This window comes from Microtus pennsylvanicus, chromosome 5, assembly GCF_037038515.1.
Source record: "Microtus pennsylvanicus isolate mMicPen1 chromosome 5, mMicPen1.hap1, whole genome shotgun sequence".
NCBI classification, from domain to species: Eukaryota; Metazoa; Chordata; class Mammalia; order Rodentia; family Cricetidae; genus Microtus; species Microtus pennsylvanicus.
This window is the reverse complement of record NC_134583.1, coordinates 121,867,984-121,894,435: the sequence shown is the minus strand read 5'-3', so window position 1 is coordinate 121,894,435 and position 26,452 is coordinate 121,867,984. Positions and strand designations below refer to the sequence as shown.

The window sequence follows — 26,452 nt, the reverse complement described above, 5'->3', positions numbered from 1 at the left end:
GCTTCTGGCTACCAGACGCTTTTCCTGGTCATGTAGGAGGCTGTTGTCTAGGACCGTGATCTGTACGTTTTTTCCCTTTAAATAAATAACCCTTTTATTAATCATAATTGGTGTGGAATTGTTTTGTGACTTACTTCATTAATCATAGGTAAGAAATAGAAGAAATCTAGCCAAATTAACTAAAATAGCATTTTTTCTATGAAGAAGTCCTAGCAGCTAATGAGTACGTGAAAAAATATTAGTTTTACCCACATGGAAATGCAAATCAATCTTACATTGAGATTCCGTTTCTTCATTGTCAGAATGTCTATAAAAAATTGGTAAAGACACAGAGATAAAGGAATCATTTATACGATGCTTGTAGTAATATAAATAATTCCACTTATTTACACTATGGAAATAAGTACAGCAGTTCCTCAAAAAAGTAAATACAGAATTACCATATGATCCATGACCACCATTTCTGGATAATATCCCAGAACAAAACAAAGTCAGTTTACTATTGATACACTAGCATACCCATGTTCTGTGATGTGCTTTTTATAGTAAAAGTAATGGAAACAACAACCTATGTGAGAATCAGTGGATTAATGGATGAGGAAAATGTTGTATACAAACATGATTGAGTTTGATTTGCTGTAAAGAAGAACGAAATGCTATTTGTAAGAAAATGAATGGGAACTGGAGATATTAGGTGAAATAAGCCAGTCTCATAAAGATAGGTACTACATGTTCTCTCTGATATATGAATGTAAAGAAAGAAAACACAAGGTGTCAAAATCAAAGACGAACTATTATGGATGTGGAATGGGAAAAGGGAGTGTGGGGGTATAATAGGAAAGATGTTAGAAAGTTTCAAAATGATCAAAGTATATTATATGTATGTGTGTGTAAAGGTCTGGCTACTTCTTGACTTAAGGACCCTTTCCTGAAATAAAGTATGTGGCCTTTTAAAATTTTTCTTTTATGTTTTAGATTGTAGTATAATTAAAAACATTTCTCTTTCTTATTCTTCCCTTCATACCTTCCCATATACTCCTTCTTGCTCTCTTTCAAATTCATGATCTCTTTTTTATTTAATTGTTGCTACATGCACGGATGTGTATATACATATATATTCCTAAATATAACCTATTCAACATTTAATGTTACTTAATTTTATATTACTTGTTTGAATATTTTCACCGTTCACTCTTTGGCACTGAACAACTAATTGGTGTTCTTCCATGGGGAAGACTATTTCTACTTTCAACATTCCTTAGTGACCCTTAGTTCTTTGTGTAAGTTTGAGGCCTCATGGTGTCTCCCCATCCGGGCATGTTTATTGTTGTTGTCCTTGTTCAGCTTATGTTTAGGCAGTCATGTTAGGGAAAATTTATGTTTGTAGCTTCTGACATTACTAGGGAAGAATGAATGTCTCACAACAAACTCCTTGATCCTTTGGCTCTTTCTGCAATGTTCCTAAGACAGCTTTGGGACTTGTTTTGTAGTTGTATCCGTGGGACTGGGCTCCACGGTTCTGTACTTGACTGGTTCTAATGTTCTGTAATATTCTCCATTGTTGCAAAGAGAACTTTCCTTCATGGGGGATGAGGTGTACACTTAACCGTGGATATAAGAACAAATATTTAGAATGTAGTTAGGGATTATGCTGGTATAGTAAAGTGGTAGTTGTAGATTTGCCTCCAAGATCCATAACTTTACTAGCCCTGGGGAGTTGGCTAGATTTCTTCTGCCACTCATTATTTTTCTCTTGCTGAGCAGGACTTAATGACCATAGTCATTACATTAGATGTCCTTTTCTTGGTTTCATCTTCACAGACATTTCTTTTTTGGGATAATGGCAAGTAGATTTTTTTCCAGACATTTTTTTTTTGCTTTTTGCTCACAACTTTGTCCATAAACTCAGTTAAAAGCATCCAGCAAAAGCTATACCAAGTATTGAATAGTGGGCTTCTTGAAAAGTTCTTTCATATTATTAATTATATTGTCAATTTTATTTTAATTTTTAACTTTCTTTTTATTCATTTTTTTGTGTCTTTCACATCTTGCATCTTGACCCTATTCATTTCCCATTTATTTGGATCTGTTCTCTGTCCTTGTAACTCCCCCCCCCCCAATAAAATAAAATTAAATTTAAGAGAAAAAAAAGAAAGATCTTGTTTTGGAAGCTATAGTGTGACACAGTGAGTCACACAGTTTATCCTTTTATTCATATATCTTTACTTACAAGTGTTCTTTTAAAGATTCATTGGTCTGGTTTGAGGCCTCTGGTTTCTGCTACCCTACTGATACTAGGCCCTCACTGGGACTCCCCTTGGATATTTTGTTATTGATCTGTGTCATGGAGATCCTGCAGAATATGGTGGTGTGGGAGTGGGAGAGATCCCTCTTCCCAGCACCTCATGTGGTGGTTGGGAGAGGTGGCCCAGAGGTCAAAAGATCAGAAGAGCTGTTCCTGCCCTTTACCAGCTGCAGCACTTGGGAGGGTGCTCCTGCACTTGGCCTGGGCAATACAGTAGAGCTGGCTCTGCTTGTTTAGGTGTGAGAGAACTAACCCTAAAGGTGCGAGAACAGGAGAACTGGTCTAATTCCTTGCTCATTGCTGTAAGGGGTGAACTAGTCCGGGGAAATTCCAGAGAACTTACCCTGGTTATGAGGACATTTTAGAGCTGGTGTGCTGACAAACCAGCCCAAAAATAGGATTATAAGTTGACTCACTGTACCATCTATCCCATTTATGATCTATTGGAGCACATGAAAGGGTTGGTCCTGCAGACCCAGAGCTGCAGGATTTCCATGACACAGGGTGACAATAGACTGTCTGTAGTAGGGGGAGCTGCCGGCTGCGTTCCTGCCGCCCGGCTCCTGGCTGCCTGGCTAGCTTATGTCCCGAAATAACAACACACAAATTGTATTCATATAAACACTGCTTGGCCCATTTCTACTAATGTGTGTAGCACCATGAGGTGGTGACTTACTAGGGAGATTCTAGCCTACGTCCATCTTGGGTCGGCGCTTCATTGCATCTGCCTCAGAGAGGAGAGCTATGGCGTCTGAGCTCACTTCCTCTTGCTCCCAGCATTCTGTTCTGTTTACTCCACCCACCTATGTTCTAACCTATCAGGCCAAGCAGTTTCTTTATTAACCAATGAAAGCTACAGATTGATATGACACTCCCACATCAACTGTCAATTTATTAATTTTTATTTTGCATAACAACCACAGTTTGTTTTCCCTCCCTCCTCTACTCCTATTCCCTTCCCCCGTCCACTCTTCAGAAAGGTTAAGGTCTCTCCTGGGGAGTCACCAAAGCCTGGCATATCAAGTTGAGGCAGGGCCAAGCTGCTCCCCTCTGCATCAAGGCTGAGCAACAGCCCCAGAGAACCTAGGTAACAAGGAGGACCCTTAGAGGAACAAGTGGATCATCCTGGGAAAGGGAAATATATGAGATCCCCTGGGTAAACTGGGGCTTGGAGGGAGGAGAGGGCTTGAGGATGGGAACATGAGGAATCAAGATGGTTGAGTTAGGGGAGGGATGGAGAAAAAGACCAAAGAAAGAGATATCTTGATAGAGGGGGCCATTATGGGGTTAGGGAGAAACCTGGTGCCAGGGAAATTCACAGGAATCTACAAGAATGACCCCAACTAAGTCTCCTAACAATAGTTGGAGAGGGTGCCTTAACTGGTTTTCTGTAATTAGATTGGTGACTACCCTAATTGTCATCATAGAACCTTCATCCAGTAAATGATGGAAGCAGATGCAGAAATCCACAGCCAAGCACTGGGCCAAGCTCTGTGGGAAACCAGTAGGGATAGCTGACCCTAGCTCGTGGGAGCTCACTGACTCTCGACTGACAGCTAGGGAGCCTGCATGGGACCAACCTAGGCCCTCTTCATGTGGGTAACAGTTGTGTAGCTTGGTCTGTTTGTGGGGCCACTAGCAGTGGGACTGGGATCTGTCCCTGGTGCATGAGCTGGCTTTTTAGATTGTCAATTTTAAATGAAACCTCTCAAAATTTCATAGAATAGGCAAAATGTAAGTAAGTTATTTGCCTCAGTGAACATGAGTGACTTCTAGTCAAATTTGCAGTAGTGTCCTCATGAGTACTGTTTTTAGTACATTTCTAGGGACAGTTTAGTCTTCACCACAGCCACCACAATCATTGACCAATATCCTTTTATAGCATTTTCGCTTGTCTCTAGTACTTACCTCTAAACTTTCTCAAAACTTCCCACAAACCAGTTCCAAAGATATTTGAACCACATTGTCAGGCATTCCCAAAGACATCTCTCCTCTGGTACCAATTTTCTGGGCTAGTAAGACTCTCATCACTGTACTCTATACCTGAGAGAAAGAACTTAAGGGAGAAAGGATTTATTTTGGTTTAGTTTCAGTGATTTCATACCATAGTTGTTTGGTTCCATTCCATGGGTCCTGAGACTAATCAAGAAGGACTTCATGGAGATAGAACATGTTGGATAAGACTTCCATAGCATAACATGCAGCAAACAGAGAATGATAGTGGTGCGGGGCTGGAGAGAGGATATGCATCTTTTAATAGCACCCCCATTAATCTACTCTTCCAACATGTCCCCTCCTCTTACATTATAGTATTTTCCACCAGTGCCATCATATAATCAATTCATCAAGGAATTAGTCCATTGTTTAGGTCAGAGACCTTAGGGTTCTGTCACTTCTCCAAAGTTCATCAGCTGGCAATGAAGCCATGAACACAGGAGTCTTTTCAGGTCTTTTGAGATTCAAAATATAACAACTTTCAATTTCTTCTGTGGTTCTCTGTCTTTGTTACAAGTTTCACCATTTACCTTATGTCTTAAGGCACTCTGGGTATAATTTCTACATTTTATTGATCACTATGTATAGCCATTATTATTTCTGAAACCTTGACACTGCTGTGTTTTACCAAAGCAGATAGGCTCCTTTTCCTCTCTTTCTTTGATTGCTGTGATAAATTAATACACTTCCTAGATCATCAGCTGTCCTAAAATGTTCCTTATACAATTTCCAGAGTTATTTGAATGTGTGGACTTCAGTAGGCCACTTCTTTGATTCAAAATTTCTGTTATCTCTTCAAAGCATGAAAAATAAAAGTTCAAACCTTGAATTTGTTACTTATCTGTTTTTCTAGCTTTCTTACCTCTCATCTGTGGTAAGAAGTCTTAGTATTCAAGTGTGATGGCAAGGGAGTCATCTAAACAGGAAGCAGAATTAGGGAAGGGTGAAAATATATGTGCTTGGATTCTCATTTAGATTTCTACTTATCGTTTAGCAAAAAACCCATTCCCATTATATCTATATGTTCTCTCATTATCCCTTTCCTATGTTTTTATATGTTATTACATTGTTTTAGCATATTTCTATTCTCCTGTTTTCTATAGTATTTATTCAGTTTCACCAACATTTATTCATATTTTTATTCCTAAGTTCAATGTTGTATATTTCTTACAGGAGCTAATATGATTAATAATCAACATATATAATGAATTATTTCTCTTCAAAGCCTCAGCCTTTCTTAGCTAGCTCTGTAGGTCCCCTGAGGCTGCCACTAGGAGGCTCCAAAACCATCCACATGAGGAAATTTGGTCCCCTTCCAGGTTAGACAAAGATCTGATGATGCTTTGCCAAGTCTTATAAAAATTTAGACATCCAAATTCTTTATATTTTTCAAATACTCTACTTTTTGACTTCATCACCATCAACCTTGGATTATTTATTTTTCTTTGAAGAACTTATACTAAAATGATATAGGTCAGGAATTCGAACATTCTACTCATAGACAATTTACCCATGCTGTAGAGAGAAAGACAATTCTGCAAGAAAATGAAGACGAACAAAATAAAGATAAGGTGTACTTATTTATCCAAATATGTATATTAAGCATAATTCTTGGGTTTTTCTTTACTAATTATTCGCTTATCTTCCAAAGAACTTAAAAATAATATTTCAGTAATTCTTTGAGAGTCTCATTGCATGTATTCTGACCATATCCATCTTCCCTCCCTAATTCTTCCCATTTCCTCTCCCACTCCCCTACTCACCCAATCCACCAACTTCCAAAGTATCGGAAATCACCATATAAGTTGGTTGCTATTCAGGTACAAAACTATTGGCCATATTTGTTTGGCATTATGGCTACTGTTTTAGTGGAGCGGATACTAAATTTCCAAGAAGGGTGTCTTTCTCAGTTGCCCTTAAAATTGGGATGAGTCTATGACTTGTGGACATTTGATTCTTTAATGTTTAGAGGTGGTGAATATAAAAGGAATATGAAGAGCTGTTAATACCATCCTGTGCCTTTTAACTTTTGTTTAAATATCTAAGTTTTCATACTTTGTGGAGTTCATCTTCCAGGAGTCCTCCAGACCACAACAATCATTTTTTAAAAAATTTGGAGTAACTATAACTGAATCTTAACTTTAAAAGAATTTGTTAATGTAGTCATTTTTTTTTTAAACACAGCGCATAGATTCCACTGGGTTTGATTTAGAATGCTCTAAGACACCCCGAGTGAACAAGCAGATTTCTTGGTTTTGACCTAGCCTGAAGTTGTAGCTCCTTTTGTCTTAGCCCAATTTTTTTCTAAGAACTAATGGTTTGTTCCCAGTTCTATATCTCCGTGCAGACATTTATGATTTCTTGCAGTCCTTTTATTAGCACTTTTGTAGAAAAAAATCTGTGAGACAAAGAAAATATCTTAGTGAATGGAATCTCAGAAATTGAAGATGAAAGAGATAAAACAGTGCTGATACATGATGATTCTTTGTTCAGATCTCTTGATAATAGACATGAGGTTGCTTAGATATGAAGTCCTGGTGTACAGATGACAAACCAGGGCTGTAATCAACACAGTGGGACAAGTCTTGGAAACACTTAGCAGATGAACAATGTGTGCTTATTAGTGGTGTGAAGACTGTTCCATGGTGTAGCATCAGACCTGGTGTGCATGTCTTCATGAACATTATTGAAATTAAACTGATGTCTTCATCTGGGAATGATGCAGAGCTGGAACAATAATGCAGAGCACAAGGGAGAGAGCTCAAGGGGAGACTTAAATATTCATGGGCATCTGCCAAGTATCCATATATATATTTGCATACATTTAGTAAAAGTGGAAAAAATATTTGCTGAGATTGATCCTGGCAATCCAAAGAGGCATTACCAGTCAGGAGGCTTGGCTTTATCTTTGCTTAGAGAAAAATCACTAAAACCTCTGAAAAAAAAAACCTCTACTCACAAACCTTCATGTCTTTTTTAAAAAATTTCTTTAAAAATCTATTTGTTTATTTCTTGTTTTATTGAGACAGTGTTTCTCTGCATAACCCTGGCAGTTTTGGAACTTGCTCTGTAGATAAGGCTGGCCTTGAACTCAGATCCACCAACCTCTGCCTTCTGAGTGTTGGGATTAAAGGCATGAACACCACCTCCTGGCTAACTTCCATTTCTGTATCTGTGAAATGTGAGGGTATTTTCTGCTTTATCTGCCCTCTAGATTAGAAGTTAGCAAAGTATAGCTTTCAGATATAATTTTGTGACCATCTGTTTTATTAAAGATATGTTGGAGCATAGCTGTATCTATTTATTTATGTATTACTTATGACTGCTTTTGCATTATAGTAACAGAGTTGAGGGGTTGAAGCAGAGTATCAAATGCAAAATCTAAAATACCTAATATATGACTATAGAAATTTTAACAATTCCTGCTTTAGAAAACATTTGTAAAAATTGGGATTTTCAGCTATTGAGATTTAATATGCTTCTGGTTTTGATGGGAGCTAAGAATTTCAGACGTTTCAGAGGACATATTAACTGTGGTGTATGAAATTTCACTAGATTTCTTATCAATAGTCATCTTTTTTATTATAAAGAGAGCTATTTTGGAGGTATATCAAATGTTTTAGGGCATTAAAACTTCAGTTTCTAAATTAATGGCTTGGAGTCTTTATTATCTATTTTCCCTATCCTAAAGAAATGCTAACCACCTAAAAATTATTATTTATAATTATAAATTAGTGATGGATTATTATAGGAATCACATTTAAAATCAGGAACAATCCAACAACGTCTTGAGGTCACATTTATACTTGGGATTCTACCTAGTATACTAGGTATTCTACATCATAAGGTCATCTACTATGAAGGTTTGAGAATTTTACCTGACTTATAGGTGAACAGAAGAGAGCTTGCCAGCATTTCTTGGATACTGACAGAAAATGTGACACTCTTATACCATAGAAAAATTTTATTTTTCCTGAAAGTATAATTGACAAAATAATCAGTAGTTTTCTAAGTTCCAATTCCCACAGAGCAACAAGAGTGCTAAGTAGTTGTCTTAATGCCTTTTGTACTCCTATGACAGCATTAGTTGTCAACTAGTTAGTTGTAGATACAAATTACTTAGTTGTGCAATGATGACGACAGTTTTTAATGAATAAAAACTTTTTGGATCACAGATAAGAAGGCTGAGACGTTTACTATCAAGATACACACACACACATATATACTTAAAGACATTTTTTCTTCAGTGATAACATGGTAGAAGTCTTTACACAGTAGAAGGATAAAGGGAACACTTGAGAGTATGAGGGAGAAACCACATCTGTTGTAACAACATTAGTTCATGAAGGTTTACCCTTGAGAACTAAGCATCTTATGAAGGCTCACTCTATTAGTTACTTCGCTTTTGCTATGATCAAATACCTTGATCAATTTAAGGAAGAAAGTTTTTCTTGGCTTACAGTCCAAAATGATAGAGTCAATGTTGGTGAGGAAGGCATGGTGGCATGATGAGGACGCTGAAAAATCACATGTCAACTGTACTTAGGGATCAGACAGCATGACCTAGAAATAGGGAAAGGCTATAAATTCTCAAAGTCCAACCTCAGTAAATACTTCTTATACTAAGGCTCCACCCTAAAAGTTCTATGTCCTTTCCAAACAGCAACACTAACTAGGGATCAAGTGTTCAAATACATGAAACTGTGAGGGGAGGGATGTTTCTCCTTAAAAACCACAAAATTCTTCCCTGGATGCTATGGTTATATCTTAATGTAAAATACATTTAGGACACCTTTAAATGTCCTCACCATTTTTAATAGTCTAAATACTGTTCAAAAGTCCAAAGTCTATTTTGAGACTCAAGACAGTCTCTCAATTGTGATCCTCTGTAAAATAAATAATGCACACTTTTAATAAATAATGGCTCAGAAAAAAACATTAGCATTACAAAAGGGAGGAATTGGAGCATAGTGAAAAAAGACTGAACCAAAACAAGACTGAAACTCTGAAGGGCAAACTTCAAATTGTGTAGTTCCCTGGCTGCTTCTTGGGACTTTAGTGTCAAATGGCTTTAGTTCCTAGGACACTTTGTTGCTGACAACATATGGTTTTCTTAGGGTGGTCCTACTCTCTGTATCTAGCTCTCCTTGAAGATGTCTCATGTTTCTGGCATCTTCAGTATCTTAGTGTATCCATTGAAACCCAGGTCTCACTTTCATAACTTCATGTAGTGGCCTCTGATAAACTTCTAGAAGGAATTCTAGCTGCACCATATATTGCTTGGGTCTTAGTGGCTCTCTGAAACCATGAAGGAACCATCTATGACTCTTTCCTTATTTCATTGTAGCACTACATAAGAGTAATCAGTAACAATCATATCACAGATTCAATGTTATGCTGTTTTAAAATTTCTGAAAGCCTGACACCAGTGACATACTTTCTTCAGCAATACTCCTTATCCTAAATGTTCCATAACTTTTCCAAACAGCACCATCAACTTGGGATCATATTTTCAAATACATGACCTGTGAGGGACATTTTTCATTCAAATCATGACACTCACTTCCCAATATTATCACAGAGATAATTAAAATTTAATATTAAAAGGTTAAAATGTTCTTTGTTCCTCCATGTTCAACTGACTATGGCTTCTCATGCAGTGCCAGCCGTGTTACTGAAACAGATGGTAAAGACTGGAGCAAATAAATTAAACCTGTTTGAGACTTGGTCATCAGGGCTGCTTTTATCTTAGGAAAAGTAGGCATTGTTGTCTTAAGTAACCTACTTTCTTTTTACATAAATTTCATGTTCTACATATTCCAGTATGATCAGTGTCATAATCAAGGTAAAGAACAGAAAGCAAATTATCAAATAGAAAGCCTGTTTTCTCTTCCAGGAGAGTTTGATATCAAATGGTGTGATTGTGATAGTTAATATACTCAAATCTACAGCTATCCCTTCTACCATGAGGACTAGAATATACTTGAATTGTGAATTCCAAAGTATTTCTTTTTCTGTGTATAATTCCATGTTTGTGCTGAGTATTAACTATGAAATGTATGACAGCTTTCTGAAGGTTTTTTGATGCTTTCTGCACCAATGGCTTGCCCCGTTTGGACAGGGTTATTCCAGACAATTTTGACATCATAGAAGAATTCATGATCATAAATCATGCTATCATTGCCACCCATAAGACTGGTAGATTAGAATTTTTTAGTTAGAAGGCTTTTTATTACTCAGTCTCCTTAGTTGTTATGGATTTATTTAGGTTGTTATTCTCTTCTTGGTTTGACTTTGGTAATTTTGATGAATCAAGAAATGAACCAGATTTCCTGGCTGAAAGAAATGCAGGTTTTTAAAGCATTCCCTTATAATATTCTCTATTTCTTACACGTGTCTTGTAATTTTCCATGTTCATATTTTATTCCATTAATTTGGGGCCACTCTTTCTTTTGGTTTTTTGGCTAAGGGTCTATTGATATTGTATTTTATCAAATAGTCAGCTCTTGGAAATATTAATACCTTTTGTTGTTGTTATTTCCATTTTATTAATTTCTGTATTGAAATTTATTATTTTTAATGTCTACTGGACTTATTTTTCTTTGATCTCCCAAATTACTGAATTGCATCATTAAGTTATTGTGATTTTTTTCTACATTTTTTTTAAATGTAGGCACATTGGGCTATAAACTTGCCTCTTAGAACTATATTGAATGTGTCCCAGAATTAAATGTAGGCATATTGGGCTATAAACTTTCCTCTTAGAACTGCATTGAATGTGTACCAATAGTTTTGCTATGCCGTATTTTCATTTAGTTACAAGAATAATTTGATTTCTTCTTTGACCCAGTCATCATTTAGCAATGAGTTGTTTAATCTGCATGAGTTTATTTACTAGGGGGTTATTTGCTTAATTTTGAGTTTTATTGCATAATAGTCAGAGAGGCTGCATGGATTATTTTAGGGCATATTTTGGTATTTATATGGAAAATTTTGCAGATTTTATTTTTATTTGATGTAAGATTTCATTTAGTTCTGAGATTTTCGTGCTTATTTATTTATTTATTTATTTATTTATTTATTTATTGTTTTTTCCAGACAGGATTTCTTTGTGTAACAGTCTCTGGCTGTCCTGGAACTCACTTTGTAGACCAAGCTGGCCCCAGACTTGTAGAGGTCCACCTGCCTTTGCCTCTATGTGCTAGAAAAGTTGTGTACCACCACCTCCTGGCTTTTTGTGGGATTTATTTTGACCTGTGGTTTTTATTTTATTAGCATACCTTTTATAGATTAAGTGTACCAGAGTTTGATGCATATATTTTTAGTACTGTAATGTTTTCTTAATTAGTTGATACCTTGATCAGTTGACAGTATACTTTTTGTCTCTTCGGATTTGTTTTTAGTTTGAAGTATGTTTTATCAGATATTAGGATGTCAATACTTGCTTATTTCCTAGGCTCATTTGCTTGGAATATTTTTTAAGGTTTTGCCCATTTCTAAAGATAGGTGAGTTTCTTGTAGACAACAGATAAATGAATTTTATCAATCCATTCAGCTAGTTTGTGTCTGAGGCTATTGCTATTTAGAGTTATTACTCAAAGATGTGTTTAGATTGTAATCATTTTGTTGATCTTTTTTGGATGTTGTTCTTTTTGTGTTTTAGTTGTGCTTTGTATTTTAATGAATTCATTATAGACTTTTCTGACTGTGCTTATTCCTCTTTTCAGTCTGTTTGTCTTATGAAAAGATTTTTTTCCCCTCCAACTGCAGTAGACAGTTTTGGTGGGTACTGTAATCTAGGTTGGTAGTCTTGGTGTTTTAGAACTTGGAGTGCATTGTTCCCAAGGCTTTCGACTTTCAGAGTTTTCCTGGAGAAATGAGGTATTTTTCTGATGGGTTTTCTTTTATATATTACCTGTGTTCTTTTCTCTTGCAGCTTTCAATATTTTCCTTTGTTCTGTATATTTAGTATTTTAACTATGATATGTCACAGGGTGTTTCTTTTCTGCTATTATTCAGTTGGGGTTCTGTGTGCTTCTTATATCTGCATGGGCATATTTTTCCTTTGTTCGGTGAAGTGTTTTTTTATGATCTTGTTAAAGATCTGGTCTATGCTAGTGATCTGGGATTCTTCTCCCTCATCTATGTCTATAATTCAAAAGTTTTTTTTTTTTAAAAAATTATGCCTCACATTTCCTGCATGTTCTTCCTGTGCTTTTAAAGTTTTTTTTCATGTTCTTTTCTTAGTCACTCCAGATCCTCTACTTTGAGTTCCAGTATTCTACTTTCTGCTTGATTCATTCTGCTTGTAAGACGTCATCCTGAGTTTTATAATTGAGATTTTTTTTAATTCTATTTTTGTTTTCTTTGTGTACTCTTCAATGTATCTATCTCTACATTGAATTAAGTCTTCAAAAACCTGATTTATTTTTGTCATTTCACACATTTATATCTTCTTGGCCATAACTCAAACATTTGTTGCTGTCCTCTTAAAGTTCAGTGAAGTGTTTGTTGATGTCTTCTTATAAAATCTTTGATAAAGGTTATGGGTATTATTTCAAATTCTGTGTCTTGGGTTTATCTACTTGGTTTTCTTAGAGAACATGTCTATAGGACTAGTTGGTTTGATGGGGGAAACATTCTATTTTGGCCATTCATGTTGTTTTTGTTTTTGCAATTTGACCTGGCATATAGACTTCTTTGCTTGTGTGTCTTCTGTGATAATTTGGCCTTCCTTAGATTGAGGCAGTGCAAGAGATGTGCAAGTTGATTTCAACCAGGTCAAACTTGTGGTGGATGAACTGTTTAACTGGACTAGGTAAAGACAGCTTTCAAAACATGGTTCTGAAGCTTTGTCTATGATGCAGAGGTGATGGTCTAGAATTTGGCCTGTTTTACAAAGACGATGGTTTGGAACTTGGCCTGTAATGCAGAGATGGTAGTTGTTGAGGTAAGGATGGGAGAGGGAAGCAGTGTCTCATCAAAGATAACTTTTAAACAAAACAAGTTGGAAGACCACATCTATGGATCTAGGCCTGTGGGTACAGAGATGGCCACAGTCATAGATGGATGTGTGTAGTAATTAGGAGCGGCAGGGCTGCGTCCCCAGCACCCCGGCCACCCACATGCTAGCTTATGCCTGAAATAACAACACACAAACTGTATTCATTTAATCACTGCTTGGCCCATTTCTATCTAGCCTCTTCTAGGCTAACTCTCGCACCTGGACTAGCCCATTTCTAATATTCTATGTAGCACAGCTAGGTGCGCTTACCAGAAAGATTCTAGCCTACATCCCTCCTGGGTCGGAGCTGAATCGCGTCTGCCTCAGAGAGCAGAGCTATTGCCTCTGTCCGGGAGAGGGGAGCATGGCATCTCTGCTCCAGAGCAGAGCTGTCGAGTCTGAGCTCACTTCCTCTTCCTCCCAGCATTCTGTTCTGTTTACTCCACCCACCTATGTTCTAAGCTATGAGCCCAAGCAGTTTGTTTATTACTTAACCAATGAAATCAACAGATTGATATATGATACTCCCACATCAGGTGTGGAAGGATGCAGGATGGGCATAGGAAAAAGAAGGCACTTACTGGCAAAGGAGGCTCACAAGCAAAGAGGATGCTTAGGCCCTAAGTCTAGAGCTAGGCTTGTGGGTTTGTAACATAATGTAATTCTCCTCATTTATTTATTTTGAAAATATATTTGATCATATTCTATTCATCTCTCCAACTTCTCCCAGATCATCCCCATCTCTCTATCTATTCAATTTCATTTTCTCTCTGCTAAAGACAAAAACAAATGAAAATCAAAACAGACAAAATCCAAATAAGACAAAATGAACTAGGCAAGGATATTCTCTTCCTTATCTCTTATTCAACATCATTGAAGTCCTAAGTAGTACAATAAGGGTAGAAAGAGAACTAAAAAGCACACTCACTGGAATTGTAGTTGTTAATATGTCTGTACTTGCATGTAACATGATAATCTACATAAAAATTCAAAAGAATCTTTGGAAACACTTCCAGAACTAATGAACTTTCTTAGTGAAGATTAAAATGTCAATATTTAAAGAGAACTCTATTGTAGTTAGTTATTTTTTTGTGTTTTTTTTTCTCTTTTACTATTTAGGGGCCCATCAGCCAGCTTTTTAAAAATTATCCCATCTACTTTTTGCGTCTGGGATTTTATCTTTCTCTATTTTATACACATTTCTTTGCTTCTTACTGTGTGGCTTGCTTGTAGCTGGGTGGCTGGCACCTGATGTCCCTTTCCCCTTCTTTTCTTACTCCTCTATCTCTCTCTCACCAGATTTCTTCTCCTATTTATTCTCTCTGCCTGCCAGCCCTGGCTATCCTTTCTCTTGCATTGCTATTGGCCATTCAGCCCTTTATTAGACCAATCAAGTATTTTACACAAGCAAATTAACACAACTTCACAGAGGTAAACAAATGCAACATAAAAGAACACAACACATCTTTGCATCATAAACAAATGTAGCTTATCTTTACTATTTTAAATACTCTATGTGTTCATTTATAATTATAATAAACATTGTAATTTGTTAAATATACTATTTAGTATAAAAAAGTTTGACTGTATGTATCAAAATGTAGAGTACATTTATCCTGAAGTATACGAAAAAGTAATGTGAGAAATCAAATGTATGGAGAGAAACTTCAGATTATTTAAGACATTATTTCTCTTTAATATGATCTATAGATCACTTAAATTTTAGTTAAATCCACATTACAATTTGTTTTATTAAAAGCTTCCACCTCCTCCCCTTCTCCAACTTCCCTCCCCTTCCCCCTCCCTTTCCAGTCCAAAGAGCAGTCAGGGTTCTCTACCCTATGGGAAGTCCAAGGTCCTCCCCTCTCCCCCCAGGTCCAGGAAGGTGAGCATCCAAACAGACTAGGCTCCCACAAAGCCGTCCATGCAGTAGAATCAAAACCCAGTGCCATTGTCCTTGGCTTCTCAGTCAGCCTCAACCGTCAGCCACATTCAGAGTTCAGTTTGATCACATGCTCCATCAGTCCCAGTCCAGCTGGCCTTAGTGAGCTCCCAATAGATCAGCCCCACTGTCTCAGTGGGTGGGTGCACCCCTCGCGGTCCTGGCTTCCTTGCTCATGTTCTCCCTCCTTCTGCTCCTCATTTGGAACTTGGGAGCTCAGTCTAGTGCTCCAATGTGGGTCTCTGTCTCTATCTCAATCCGTGGCCAGATGAAGGTTCTATGGTGATATGCAAGATATTCATCAGTGTGGCTATAGGATAAGGCCAGTTCAGGCTCCCTCTCCTCTGCTGCCCAAGGAACAAGCTGGGGACATCTCCTTGGACACCTGGGAACCCCTCTAGAGTCAAGTCTCTTGCCAACCCTAAAATGCCTCCCTTAATTAAGATATCTACTTCTCTGCTCCCACATCTACCCCTCCTCCATCACAACCATCCCATTCCCTCAAGCTCTCCCCATCTCCCTTCTCTCTCCCCATCTCCCCTTATCCCCACCCCACCCCTACCCCACAATTTTTTTTATTTATTATTTCCATTCAAAAATTTACACTTTCTCCCCTTTTCCCATTCCCCTCCTGCTCCCCCACTCCCCCTCCTCCCTCCCCCTCCCTCCTTAAGAGAGGGCAGGGAATCCTGCCCTGTGGGAAGTCCAAGGCCCTTCCCCCTATATCCAGGCCTAGGAAGCTTTGCATCCAAATAGACTGGGTCCCAAAAAGCCAATATAGGCAGTGCAAACAAGTCCCAGTGCCTTTATCAATGGCTTCTCAGTCAGCCCCCATTGTCAACCACATTCAGAGAGTCCAGTTTGATTGCATGCTCATTCAGTCCTGGTCCAGCTGTATTTGGTGAGCTCCCATTAGATAAGGCACACTGTCTCAGTTGAGATGGAGGAAGGGCAAATATAGGGGCAGGGGAAAAGATATCTACATTAAGGGAGCCATTTTAGGGTTCACAAGAAACTTGGCTCCTGAGGGGATCCCAGGTGTCCGTGGGGATGTTCCCAGCTAGGTCCTTGGGCAGCAGAGCAGAAGGTGCCTGAACTGGCCTTGCCCCATAACCACACTGATGATTATCTAGAATATCACCATGGACTCTTCGTCCAGCTACATATGGAGATAGAGACAGAGACCCTCATTAGAGCAATGGACTGACTTCCCGAGGTCCAGTTGAAGAGAAGAAGGAGGGAGAAGATGAGCAAGGAAGTCTGGACTGCAAGGGGTTGGTCCACCCACTGAGACAGTTAATCTCATTCAAGTCTTAGAATGCATTGTTCCATGGTCTTCTGGCCTCTAGGGTTTCTTATGAAATACCTGTTGTTATTCTGATGAGCTCGAGTTTGCATGTGCCTGAATCCTTTCTATGCAGCTTTCAATGTTCATTGTTTGTCCTTTTGTCTATAAATTGTGGAGAGGAGAGTCTTGACTTGTCTAGCAGGGGCTCTAAATGTATCTTATGCTACACCTTTCTTGAGATCTGGGAAAGTTTTTGTTTTCACTTCATGGATTTTTTTTTTTTTTTTTTTTTTTGTCTAGAACACAGGTATCCAACTTTTGATCCTGTGACGTGATGCATCTACAAGCATGTTGGGTTTCATGTATAGCTATCCTGCTACCGATGTGTTCTATGAGCTGCAGGATTCACATACCTGATTTAGATGACTAATTTTAAGTTTGAATTCATACTTGCATTCTAAATGTCTTGATTATTTATCATAATTTCTTCTTTTCTTTATTACTATCTGAATATGCATCAATAATATCTTCAAATATTCTCAATCTTTCTTCCAAGTTGAGCCATCAGTGTAATCAAGGTGCTCAAGGTGAGACTTAAAATCAATTGTTTTTTTTTTTTTTTTTTTGAGATAGGGACTTACTCTATCTCAGACTGATGTTAAATTCAAAATCTTCCTGCTTCAATTTCTTGACTGCTAAGAATACAGGTGAGTAGTGTTATGAGGGGAAGCAAATTATAACAAAAATTGGTACCAGAGTGTAACTTCAAGTTTCTTTCCTGCCTGCCAGTTCCAGAATAACTATTCAGAGGCTTAATATCAATTATAAATGTTTGACTCATGTCTCAGGCTTATTACTGGCTAGCTCTTAGATTTAAATCAGCCCATTTCTATTCATCTATGTATTGCCACATGGCCGTGGAATATCCTCATTTTCTTTTGTATTTTTACTTTTTAATTTTTTTCTATATTTTTAAAAAAGAAAACAAGCTATTTTTTTATTATACATACTAATTCAAATTCCCACTTCCTCCTCTCCTCCCATTCCCTCCACTTATTCCCCTACCTCCCATCTATTCCTCAGAATACATTGCTTTGGGGAAGGTCCAAGGCCCTCCCTACTATATCTAGGCTGAGCAAGGTATTCATACAAAAAGAATGGATTCTCCAAATGCCAGTACAAGCAGTAGGGATAAATCCTGGTGTACCTGCAGACTGCCCCAGCCATGCAACTGTCAACCACATTCAAAGGAATTAGTTTGGTCCTATGCTTGTTTCTTCCCACTCCGACTGGTATTGGCGAGCTCCCATTAGCTCGGGTAGACTGTTTCAATGGGTTTACCCATCATGGTCTTTTCCTCTTTAAAGGTCTCTGTCATCTTCATAAAGTTACATTTAAAATCAATGTCTTATGCTTCTTCTGGGTTAGGATGATCAAGTCTTTCTGTTGTGTGACCACTGAGTTCTCATGTTACCATGTTGCTTTTTAGGTTGTTGGATGAATTCTTGTATTGGCACCTACCTACCTACCTCATTTTGTATATGTCTTGCTTCCTAGCAGCTGTCTTGTGTCTCTCAGACTCCTCCCTTCTCTTGTATCTCTTGCTTGAATTTCCTGTCTGGTTCTATCATGCCTTGCCATAGGCTAAAGCAGCTTTATTTATCAACCAATGAAAGCAACACATATTCACAGTGTGCAGAAAGACCATCCTGCAGCACCAGAGAGTGGGCTGTTGCTGACCATGTTTTTGGGAGATTGTGGAAGTGTTTTGAACTTTAGTCATGGAATAGATGCTTAAAACATAATGGGGTATTCTGTGGGAACTTGTAAGAGTGTTGAGAGAAATGCAGATGATGGAGGCCTAGCTTGTGAAATTATAGTGGGAAGCAAAGACTTAATCAGGGCCATTTGCGTGGAGATTTTGAATTATAAATCTATGATTCCTGGCTAACTGAGACTAAAAAAATAATCTATGATTAACAAGAGTTTGTTACCTTTGAAGTAAAACCATTTCTTTACTGGGTAATTGAGGCTGTTTAGATGGAGCTAAAAAATCAGCTGTGACTTAGAAGAAACAGGCATTATTGAGGCAAAAATCTGGGAAATATTTACTCAGTGTCAGCACACAGAAGCTGAGGTCCAGAGTGGGTCAAGGCTGCATCTCAAGATGTTAGGTGAACTTGGTAATACGTCTTCCACATGGTACTAGTTCTGTAAGATTACAGGGGTCAAGTAGAACAGTTAGGGCTTATTGCTCTGAGAGTTCAGGAGATAGCATCAGTAAAGGTGCAAGCTCAGTCCTAGTAGTTACCCAGCATGATGGAAATGACAGATGACCCATATGTCAAAACTGTGGTATGGCTACCAAGGCTAGAAGCAGGTGTGGAGTGGAGCCAGCTAAAGTCCACCAGATAAAATGTGTAAGCTTCAGTTGGCAGAGAATTGAGGCTACTTGAAGGTATTTGGAGTCTAAAATATCATGAGGGAGTGGCAGGCATTGCGCACTGAGTTTTTACACTGGTGAGGTCTGGTTTTGCTTGCTTTGTTTTTGTGCTCTTCTTTATTCATCTTGCAGTAAAAAATATTTAATTTGTTTTGGATTTTAAAGGAGTCCACAGCTGAGAGTTTAGATTTTTAAAGAGACATTAGGATTTAGAAGAGAACTTGGATTTTTAAAGTGTTGAAATTTTTAGAGACCATGGGACTTTTGAAGTTATGCTATGTGTACTTGGGAAAAACAATAAAACAAAATTTATGGTCTAATGATGCTATATGTCTGTGTATCAAGTTGACCAGTCACTTCTGCTTTTTTTTTTTGTCAACTTTACACATCTTGAGAGAGGGAAATTCAGTTGAGGAATTGTCTTCATTGGATCGAGCTGTGGACATGCTTATATGTTATTTTTTTTGACTGATGTTTGATGTGGAAGGGCTCAGTCCATTGTGTATGGTGTCAGTGCTGGCCTTGTGGTCTTGAGTTGTATTTTAAGGAAAGCAGTAAGCTGTGGATGCCAAGTATACAGCTTTCTTCCTCTATACTTGCGTTCCTGCTCTGATTCCCTTAAGGATGGACTGTAATCAGGATGTGTAAGCCAAATAAACCTTTTCCTCACCAAGTTGATTTTAGTCAATGTTTTATTGTAGCAAAAGGGATCTAAGTATGACAGACATGATCTTACATTGTAGACTAGGCTGTACATAAACTCAAGATCCTCCAGCTTTAACCTTTGAGTGTATAATTATAAATGAGCAGTACCCTTTCTGGCTTCCACTGATTCTGAAAGTTAATGTGTTGAGCCTTTCATTTTTAAGCCCCCTTCACCTTAGGATTTTCATTTTTTATTAATTTCTTAATTTTGTCTTCGTCTTTCTCATTTATATTCAGCTATTTTCCTGTTTTCTCAGAGGTCATTGATCCTTTTGAATTTTCTTTAAAATTCTTAGTTTTTAAAATTCTTTGTAAATTACCTTATTGATATTAATATATTTTGAAGCAATTAACAGAATTATGGATTTTTGGTAGAACCATGTTGCTTATTATTTTTCATATTTTTTTTGTGTTTTTATGTTAGGAATTACACATCCATTGATATCGGTATGCCTCTCACTTGTAGGTCTTCTTTTGGCATGACCTTCTCTTGAGCTTCTCTTTTTTTACTGGTGTAGTATTGAGCTTAATTGTGTGTGTATGTGTGTGTGTGTGTGTGTGTGTGCGTGCGCGCATGTGTATGCATGCCAAAGTCAGTTTGCTTTAAGATTTTGTTGAGTTTGCTATAATGAGGCTGGCTTAATCTTGCTGTTTTTACCTGCTGAAACTATAGATATGTGCTACCATACTCAGCTGTGTTTATCTTAATTCTAATTGGATAATGTATTTGCAGTTTTCCTGTGGCTTCTGAGGCATATTTGGTGGGTTCTGATTGTATGCATAGTTTTGGAACCTTAGTTACCTACTTTGTTTGTAGGGCTCAGGTGGCTGTGGTCTACCTGATAGCTATTTCATAAACAGAAGAGTATAAATTACGTGAGGTTTTTGTAGTTACTCCTTTAGACTTGTTATCACTGTGTAATTTGAAAAACAATGGTAGCAACCTATGCCAGTGTCTATTACATTTGGGGCAATTGTACCAGTTATGTAATTTTTCCCTCTGTCTTTTTTTTATACCGAGGTTAATATTTAGTAATCTCTATCTTTTCGCTTACAGTTTGTATCTTCTTAGAGCAGGGGTGTTAACTGTAGGCTTTTGTCTCTCATAACTTTTTGTTTAAGTATCTATCTAAATTTTAGCAGATTAACTTGTAAACAGTGTAAGTGAAATTTCTATTAATTGGAATGTGTATATCTGAACATCATAGTACAAACTTTATGTGTTCAATATGCTTAACACCATTTTGGAAAGTAATAACCAAAGTAATTTGAATAACTTAAAAACAAATTAGTTCTAGTAATAGTAAAAGCAAAATAAATGGCCCCCAACAAAAAAACAAACTCACAAAAAAGCTTTTAAAATAATGACAATACCAATGACCCTAGAAAAGAAACCAGAAGGGAAAACACTTTAAATTGCTTATATTAATGAAAATATAATTAAGTATAAGAAGAGAAAAAGGATGAAAATGAGAAAGGACAAGAAAATACTGAGTTAAGTTAATAATAGATATAGCTAGATAAAGAGTTACAAAAATGGTGAGAGAAACAAAGCAAATCTAAAACAATCAAATATAGAAAATGCAAAGAAAAAATATCAAAACAAACCAGAGGGCCTTTCTCTCCAAGGAATAGGGATATCCTCTCATCTATTTCTATTTATTTATTTTTTCAAATCCCCAAGTATTGGGGTGGAGGGTAGTAGGACAGTGTAAGGTGTCCCTTCTCAGATTCAGTCAAACTTACTTTCCAGAACCATGTAATGTTTGCTGTCTTTGTTTCAAGGAAGTTAGAAAAGTTTGTGACAATGACTTTCAGTCTCTGTAATAGAGGAAGAGAGCACAGTGCAATGTCTGCCACAATCTTTGATAATATTGTTGTGCAGATTCAATGAAATAATCTAAAATTTAAATAATTTTAACATTTAAAATAAATACTTCTATTCAAAATTTAAAGAAATTAGTATTTTAAAGAAATACTTTAACCCTCTTTTATCGGGGTAATTTTTAAAATTAGAATTTTTGACTTTTTTGACTCTTTCTTTTACTTAATTCATTCTCTGTATATAAATCTCATAAAATCTGATATTTTTTACGTGAATTAGCTAATTTTATTGCCTATTTCTATGAGTTGGTACAAATATATTTAGATATAAGGAATACATCATTTCCATCCAGCTCTTGTTTTATCTAAGAACTAGAATGGACTGTTTTCAAATCTAGCTATTATTTGTGGTCACATATCCTAACCTTCATGTGTTGAATTTCTATTTTTAGATGGGACATTCTTTGATGTAGGGTCTCATAAAATCCTGCTTGTTCAGAGTATTACCCAACCCTTCTTGCCATGTTCTGTCCTGTGTTTTCTGGCAGGTGTTTTTGAGCACTGCTTAGGAACTCTTTCCTATTGGTGAATTTACTATGGCATTTTCACCCCATTTGAAACCATTAGCTTCAGCAGTGTCAGAGGCTCTTTCTAGTTCTTTCCCATAAAATCTGTTGACTAGCTATGTAAAACTTGGAAGTTTCTAGAGTTGCTATCTAGATTGCTTTGAACAGTATCACTTGTTCCTATTAGAATCAGACAAATTAGGTTTTAATTGACAAAATGGAGAAATAACTTCCATACATTATAGTATATATAATGTGTTTCTTAATAGCTAGGAAGCATTCTTTATGAGTGATTTTTGTTTTTTCTGAGGAAGACTATTTTCTCCAAGCTATATTTGCTCTCAGTGCAAAATCACACAGAGTTACAAAAGGCGACCTGTAGTTAATGAAAAAACAGCAGGGGAGAGGCTTTAGGGGCTGAGCTCTCTTTCTTACTTCAGAGACTCAAAAGTGTTTCTGGATTGACAAAATGACTTCCAGGTCAGATTGAAGCTATTTTCACAGTCATACAGGGAAAATAGCAGGAGAGTCCTTGATGAGGTAACCCACGCGATGGCAGTCCCAAATTAGGCTGAATGGTCTAGCTGGAAAGTGAATTGAAAATAGCCAAGTTTTTAGACTATTTGTTCCTGGTTCTAGGCAGAAAGTAGAGGAAGTCAACGTTATAGCTCCTAGTATTTGAAGTTGTTTTATTATTCCTTCTGGTGAATGGCAGATGATGTTTAGAAAAGGCCCCAGAAGGTAAATAAATCCTGGAGGTGAGCTAAGAAGAAACATATCTGATTAATGTCTTTAGTTAGGCCAGAGAGAGCTAAGTATCAGAAATTATCAAAGAATTGGAAAATAAGGAGAGAAACATAGGATTCAGTATGGAGCTAAAGAACCCTCTTGGGTATTACTTCTTGATATTTTCAGTTTGATAAAGAAGCTGGTAATTTATACATTCTGCCATGTTGGGTTAATTAAAAAAAACCTCTATACAAATATGCTTTTTGTTTTGTTTTACTGCCTGTCATCTTTATTTTTGTAGACATTGTCCGGAGTGATGTTGCCTTGGATAAACAGAAAGGCTGCAAGATTGCCCAGCATCCTGATATTATGCTGGAGCTCCAGAGAGAGAAGGCAGCTCAGATGCATCTGGTCCTTCTGAAAGAGCAGTTCTCCAATACTTACAGTAATCTCATATTAACAGGTAATAGAACCTTAGAGCATTGTTATATATTGATGACCTCTGTGAGTTAGCAAGTTAATGCGTAGGAGATACTAGTGTGACATCCAGATAAGTCCACATCTGCCTGTCTTTACCCACTCTGCTGCATTTTAATTGTGATGACTCTTCTCTTCCTACAACAAACATTTCTTGAAGTCTGTAGATACTTTTGGTTTAAAGTTATGGGTGAGTCTCTGTGTTTTTTTTTAATGATAAAACCAGTGGAAAATTAATTAAGTCTTATGAAAATACAGCTTTCTAAATATGTGCCAATAGATTTGAGAGGGTTACTAAATTTGGAATCTTTTAAAGAAGTAGCTATTTTCTTTTTTCTGCTTATGCCCTTTCTATGAACTTGGTAAATATGAAAACAATGTGTAAAATGATAATGATCTTCATACAGAACTGAGAATGTTCTATTCCTGATAGTGTTTGAAAGTATCTGTGGACTTGATTTTCTTTTTAAGCATAAAGAGGTTTCAGGCTAAACTGGACTTGCCCACATTCATGATTCTAGAAATAAATATGAGTTAGAACTGCAAAGGAAAATAACATTTTGTAGCACTGCCTACAAACCTTTCTGGTAAACAATATGCAAGGTGCATAATTTGTTAGGCGTTGTAAAGATTTTTCATATGGACTCTGCTGTGAAAGTTCTCTAGGGCAAGATGAACTAAGAACCATCTCAGCTGCCTTCAGTTTCTCGGGAGCATTTAAAGTACACTTGATGACTGTTTTGAATGAACTTTTTAACAATTCAAAACTGTGTGTGTGTTTTTTTTTGTTTATGAATGGTTAAGAATGAAAAAGATGGGGTATCTGACAGTATGAACAGCTCATATTTATTTTTGCGAACTCTGAGTTTGGAAAATTTTAACTCTTTTTACAGGCTTCCTGGCATTTTACCAGGAATTGCTGAGTGGCAACCAAATTGTTTTGCTTTTGTAAAAGCACAAGACTCTTCGAACTTTTCATCCTGTACCTGGTGGAAACCCAGTAGCATGAGATGAAAGCCAGGTTAAATGTGGCTTTGGTGAGCAGAGAAGTGGATTATGGATTCCATAAGTGTAGGGTGTGTTTTGCTCTTTGATAGTGCATTAAGAAGGGAATACTTAAAAATGATTTATGGCCAATGCATGTATTTTCTAAATTTGCTAGCAAGGCTAAGTTTAAGTTTAGATGTTTGAAAAGAATATGGATTTTTTTTCTCCAGATTTCTTTAGTTTATTCCAAAATATGCACAAGTATACATATTTTCTTTTTCCAATTTAGTTATTAAAAATGAAATATTTTTATTCCCCCTTACTCTAACAATTTTAGTATTGTATTAGTAGGGTCATACCCTGTGTTCTTTATTATAGCATACAAAAGACTTTAGAGTAATTCTAACCCTAAACTGCAGATCCAGCGTATGGTTCAAAGGCATATTATCTTTGAAAACACTAGAGTTCTATTGAGTTCAATGGAATCTTTCTAATTCTCAGTAACATAATCCCTTTGGATGTTTATTCACAGTTCAAACTGTTGGAATCAACATTGTCAACTTTTACCCTGACAACTTGCTTACTTTCTACTAAACAAACTTACCCTAGAGAAGAGCCTCTTTCCTGCTCTCACTTCTCCCAAGCTGCTTCAAAGCGTCCTCAGGCATTCTCCACATTTTTCACTCATATGCCTTTGTACAGAGGTGGTACCTTGCAGCAGACAGAGCATTTGGTGTGCCTTGGTTTGTTTACGTGAAAGTTCAAAAGGTTTCAGTTCCAGGTGCTGGGGAGAGATGGAGTCATTTCAGTTTCGTACCAATGGTAAAACTATTTTAATGTCCTTTAACTAAGTCTTTGATTTTACACAGTGTGGTTTTCTAATTGTTATGAAGTTTAATCCTTGATTTCTTATATAAATCTTGAGAACATGGTCTCCAGACAGCTAAACATAATATTTAAACATAACTAAACTAAGTTTTGTAAATATTTCCCTTTTCAGTGATGAATGTATATTGGTAAGGAGGGTGAAGTCGAAGGGGCATGACCACTCAAATGAATTGACTTTCTTTACCAACATATTCTGAACACCTACTTGAGGGCTTCTACTTGGTGGTAGTCTACTTATTCTTTCAATAGCTCTGGCATACTCTATGAATTTTTTGCAATGAAAGTACTTAGAAAACCAGGCCACTAAATCTCAGGAAAAGTTAAGTTTCTCTTATCCTCCCATATTATTTACTGACTTTCATGTATATGTTTTGTAGTGTGTAATAAATGCTTTGTGGCAAGTTAATGGTATATATAATAATGATATCTTTGAAAGGTGTAGTATATATTCCAAATTTAAAGTAGATAGCTTATCTGTCAGTGTTCTACCTTTAGCTGATGTGAATATTAACCTTGGTTGAGGTAAGAATTCTTACTTAATAGTCTATTATTTCAACTGGTAACTTTTAATCAGCTACTCCTTAGATGAGGAAAAATGATAATCTATGTTTGAAGGTATTGTAATATCACTTTCGTAAAATAGACCTTCCAACTCTATTGCTATCTCAGTTAATGGAAACTAATACAGAAAACTCAACTTTAATGTATTATATTTACCCATTAAATAATATTTTAAATAAACTTATTAATGATACTTTCATTTATGTAAATACTTGTCTGTTTAGTGTGTGTGTGTATGTATGTAGGTCAGAGGACAGACAGCTTTCAGGAGTTGGTTCTTTCATTCCACCTTGTGAGTCTCTGGGATTGAACTCAGGTAATTAGGCCTGGTAGCAAGTACTTTACCCATTGAGCCATATTGTCATCCCTTTTCCAATGCTGCCTTAATGTTCTCATTTGAATGATTTACATGTTATTGCAAATACTACGAGCTTTGCTTAGCATTAAGTTAGCTTTAACTTTATGTTATTGGAAGGTAATAGATACATTCCAATAGTGTTTAAATAGTACTATTTTAAATGGCGAAGCGTTGTGTCCTACAATTTTCATTCATACTTGCTGACATGGATATGTATGACTATGCTGAAGTCTCTTCAGCGTGGAATAGGCATTGTACATATAACTAAGGGAACAGTGAAAGTGCTTAGAGGAGGAAGAATGGAACAGGGAGCATTTCAGAGAGAACAAGGATCAACTCTTAACATTTCTTATGCTCTCATGATTTTCAATACAGTAGTG

General features: G+C 36.8%; 1 protein-coding gene across 1 annotated transcript in view; it reads left to right on the top strand.

The window, feature by feature from the left end:
* The window catches only part of LOC142851421 (inactive heparanase-2-like), an 87,673-nt gene extending 63,443 nt beyond the window's left edge, over window positions 1-24,230 (top strand). The window contains exons 3-4 of the mRNA XM_075975264.1: window positions 23,103-23,264; window positions 24,172-24,230. Coding sequence (XP_075831379.1) covers window positions 23,103-23,264; window positions 24,172-24,230 — 221 coding nt within the window. The remainder of the gene's footprint in view (window positions 1-23,102; window positions 23,265-24,171) is intronic.
* The last annotated feature ends 2,222 nt before the right edge of the window (window positions 24,231-26,452 follow it).